General features: G+C 18.9%; 1 protein-coding gene across 1 annotated transcript in view; it reads right to left on the bottom strand.

The window, feature by feature from the left end:
• Positions 1 to 2,175: 2,175 nt before the first annotated feature.
• Positions 2,176 to 3,779, bottom strand: part of PGSY75_0730900 (EMP1-trafficking protein) — a gene marked incomplete at both ends in the record, with an annotated part of 3,014 nt that continues 1,410 nt past the window's right edge. Inside the window, one exon of the mRNA XM_018785144.1 lies at positions 2,176 to 3,779. This exon is cut by the window's right edge and continues 1,108 nt beyond it. Within this exon, the coding sequence (XP_018642645.1) occupies positions 2,176 to 3,779 (1,604 nt within the window).

Raw genomic sequence — 3,779 nt, 5'->3', positions numbered from 1 at the left:
AATATGAATATATTAATAAATCATAATATATATGAAATAATTATAATATTAACATCTAAATTGAGTACATTAAAAAAAAAAATAAATAAATAATATAAAATAATTAAATTTGAAGTAACAAAATGAATAAATAGTTAATATCAAAATGTAAAGACAACAAGAAATATTAAAAGAACTTAACACTAATTACCATAGTGGTTACAATTCACTTAAGAAGAAATATCGCAAATAAATAAATAATATATATTAAAAGATTTAAAAAAGAAAATCTAAATTATATACTATAAGGAATAAGTAGATTTGGATAAATATAAACATTTATATATTTTATAATCAAACTTATAATTATCAGTAATTTTTAGGTTCATATATATATATATATATATATATATATATATATATATACATATATTAATTTTTTTTTATAATTATAGCTTTTCGTAAAATAATACGAACAACATGTTATTTTTTTTTTAAACTCTAATTTATGGAAAGATTCTTTCTTTCCATTTATCTTATTTTATTTGTTTATATTATTTTTTTCTTTTTTAATAACAACATAAATTTAAAATTTTCATATGAAAACTTAAAAAAAAAAAATTTTTTTTAAAATATATATATATATATATATATAAACATTTCTATAACATTGTTTTATATTAGTTATATATTTGACATTTCTCCAAATAAATATATAGGAATCATAAAATACATAAACTTATATATTTTACCTGATATTTTAATCCTTTTTTTAAAAGGTATAAAAATATAATTATACATATACATTTTTTATTATGTTATATATATTACTTATATATAATCCATAAATTTCTATAAATTATATAAAACACATAAAAAATAAAAATAAAAAAACAACAACATATGTTGTTTCTTTTTTTATGTTTTATATATTTTAATCTATTATTTAATTTATATATTAAAATAGATTATCTATTTAATTTTATGTAAAAATTAAATAAGACAATAAACTTATAAAAATAAAAAATAAAAATTTAGCAATACTTAAAGTATTTCTTCATATATTAAAAAAATATGTTATATTTTTTAATTAAACTATATTAATAGAGTTTTTCGAAAAATTGTTTATGATATATATGTAAATATAGTTTACATAACAAATATTTATATATAAAACAAAAAAACATAGCAATAATAAAAACATAAAACATTCGTAGTTATATATATATATATATATATATATATATATTAATAAATGCCATTGTTTTATTTATAAAATCAAAATAAAAAGAAAATGTCATACAATTACAAAAATATAATACATACATACATATATATATATATTAATATACTTATTTATAATTATTTATATAATAAATTTGCTTTAATAATAATACATTATTATAATATGATATAATAATTATAAAAAAATATATATTTATATTTTACCCTTGGAGTTAATAATAACACTTCAATAATAATTTATATTGACAAATAATATATATATATATATATATATATATATATATATAATTGAAAGAAGTATATCCATAGGGCTAAATATTTATTTATATAATTCTCATCACCTAAACAACTGTAGTATAATTTATATATATATAATTCGTAATATACCTAATGTATTAATATCTAAAAATATCATTTAATAAAATTTTTATTTTCTATAAGGTAAAATAATGACAAGATATCATTTCTTTTAATTATTTTCCAAAACAATAACCAAAATTCAATTCTACATCTATTGCTTTATTTTTTCTACTACAAAATACTTATTATTTATAAATCAGTTATTATTATAAGAGGATCCTTTCCAAATATGACCTTTTATGGAATTAAGAACTTTACGTATTGTATTTTATCCAATCCATCAACAATATTATACTTATTTTTCTTTCCCCTTAATATTTATAAACGCATAAATTATTTACGATAGAAATATATATATATATATAATGATCCAAATTCATCAGATTTTTTTATTAATTTTATATTCATCTTCATAATAATATTCACGATTTCTTTAAAATATTAATTTACTCAAGACTATTTCATTTTGCCCATAATTATATTTATAATATATGACCTTAAATTCTCTTTTATATATATAACTATTATTTGTTTTCTAGATGTGATTACTTTCGGAATTCATAATTTGTTTTTTTTTTTTTTTTTTTTCTATTATCTTAATATTTTTCTGAGCAAATTTTTGTTTATGTTACTTGGTTGAAAATTTACTGCTTGATGATTATTTTCCTTTTTTTCGGTCGTTTTTTCTTTATTATCAACAATTTTACCTTTTACTTCCTTTTCCTTAGTTTTCGTATTTTTTAATTCACTACCTTTACTAGAATTTTTTTCAATTTTTGCTTTATCAGGAACATTTTTTTCTTTTTTTGATTCATTATTTTTAGATGTTCCAACATTAGGTTTTAATTTATCTGCTATATGTTTTTCATTTTTAGGTGAAATATTTTTAGAATTTATAAGGTCAGATTTTAATTTATCTATATCATTTTTTTTGTTATTTTTTCCTCTTCCTGTAGTAGTTCCAGAATTACATTTCTCTTTAATTTTAACATTTTCTCTGGTATCATTCGTAGTACTTCTAGAACTATTACCCATAAAATCTATTTCATGTACCATACATCCTTTTTTCAATCTTCCATTATTTATTGGAATATTTTTTGGTATATTTAATCCTGAATGTTTATTTTTTACAGTATTATAAGGAATATGTTTTGACATTCCTTGTGATGAAATTGATTCTACATTTTTAGAGACATCTTTTGGTCCCTTCATTTCATCCTGATCGCTCATTTTTTTTTCTACTTTATTTTCTTCATGAGTATGATGTGTATAATTTTTATTGGGTGGAATATGTTTTTTTGTTTCCTCTATATTTTCATTAAATTCACTAACACTTCCTTTACGGTTATTGAGATTGATTCTATCTGTTTGTGGAAATTCTCTTTCATTAGTATTATGCACTTTATTATTAGTTTCATTCTCAGGATGATTTGATGAATGTGTCTTTACATTTTGTTCTGTATGATTTTTAGTATTTGATAAACCTATACTCTCATTATGAGTATTTTTATTATTTTTATTATTTTCATTATTTTCATTATTAATATTTGTATTAGTACTAGGTTTCTTATTCATTCCATTATCATTATATTTACCTTCACTTAATACATTTTTTGTACTACCTGATTCCATATTTTTATTATCGCTATTATTATGTTTATTTTCATTTACTATACTTACTTTTGTATCCAAATCTTTATTTATGCCACTATCAGAATTGTTTTTAAACTCACTTACAAATTTTCTATGAGCATATGGATCTTTATTCATAAAAGAATCTGTATTACTTTCGAACTCACTTACAAATTTTTTAGGAGTATATGGATCTTTATTCATAAAAGAATCGGTATTACTTTCGAACTCACTTACAAATTTTTTAGGAGTATATGGATCTTTATTCATAAAAGAATCTGTATTACTTTCGAATTCACTCACAAAATTTTTTGGTGTCGATATTTCTTTATTGAGATCCCCATCAGCATTATTTTTAAATTCACTCACAAAATTTTTTGGTGTCGATATTTCTTTATTAAGACCCCCATCGGAATTATTTTTAAATTCACTCACAGATGTTTTGGTCGTAGATGTTTCTTTCTTCATACCTCCATCATCATTATTTTTAAATTCACTCACAAAAGTTTTGGTCGTAGATGTTTCTTTCTTCATACCTCCATCATCATTATTTTTAAATTCAC

Source organism: Plasmodium gaboni, chromosome 7 (assembly GCF_001602025.1).
Source record: "Plasmodium gaboni strain SY75 chromosome 7, whole genome shotgun sequence".
In the NCBI taxonomy this organism is placed as follows: domain Eukaryota; phylum Apicomplexa; class Aconoidasida; order Haemosporida; family Plasmodiidae; genus Plasmodium; species Plasmodium gaboni.
This window is presented reverse-complemented; position numbering and strand designations above follow the sequence as displayed.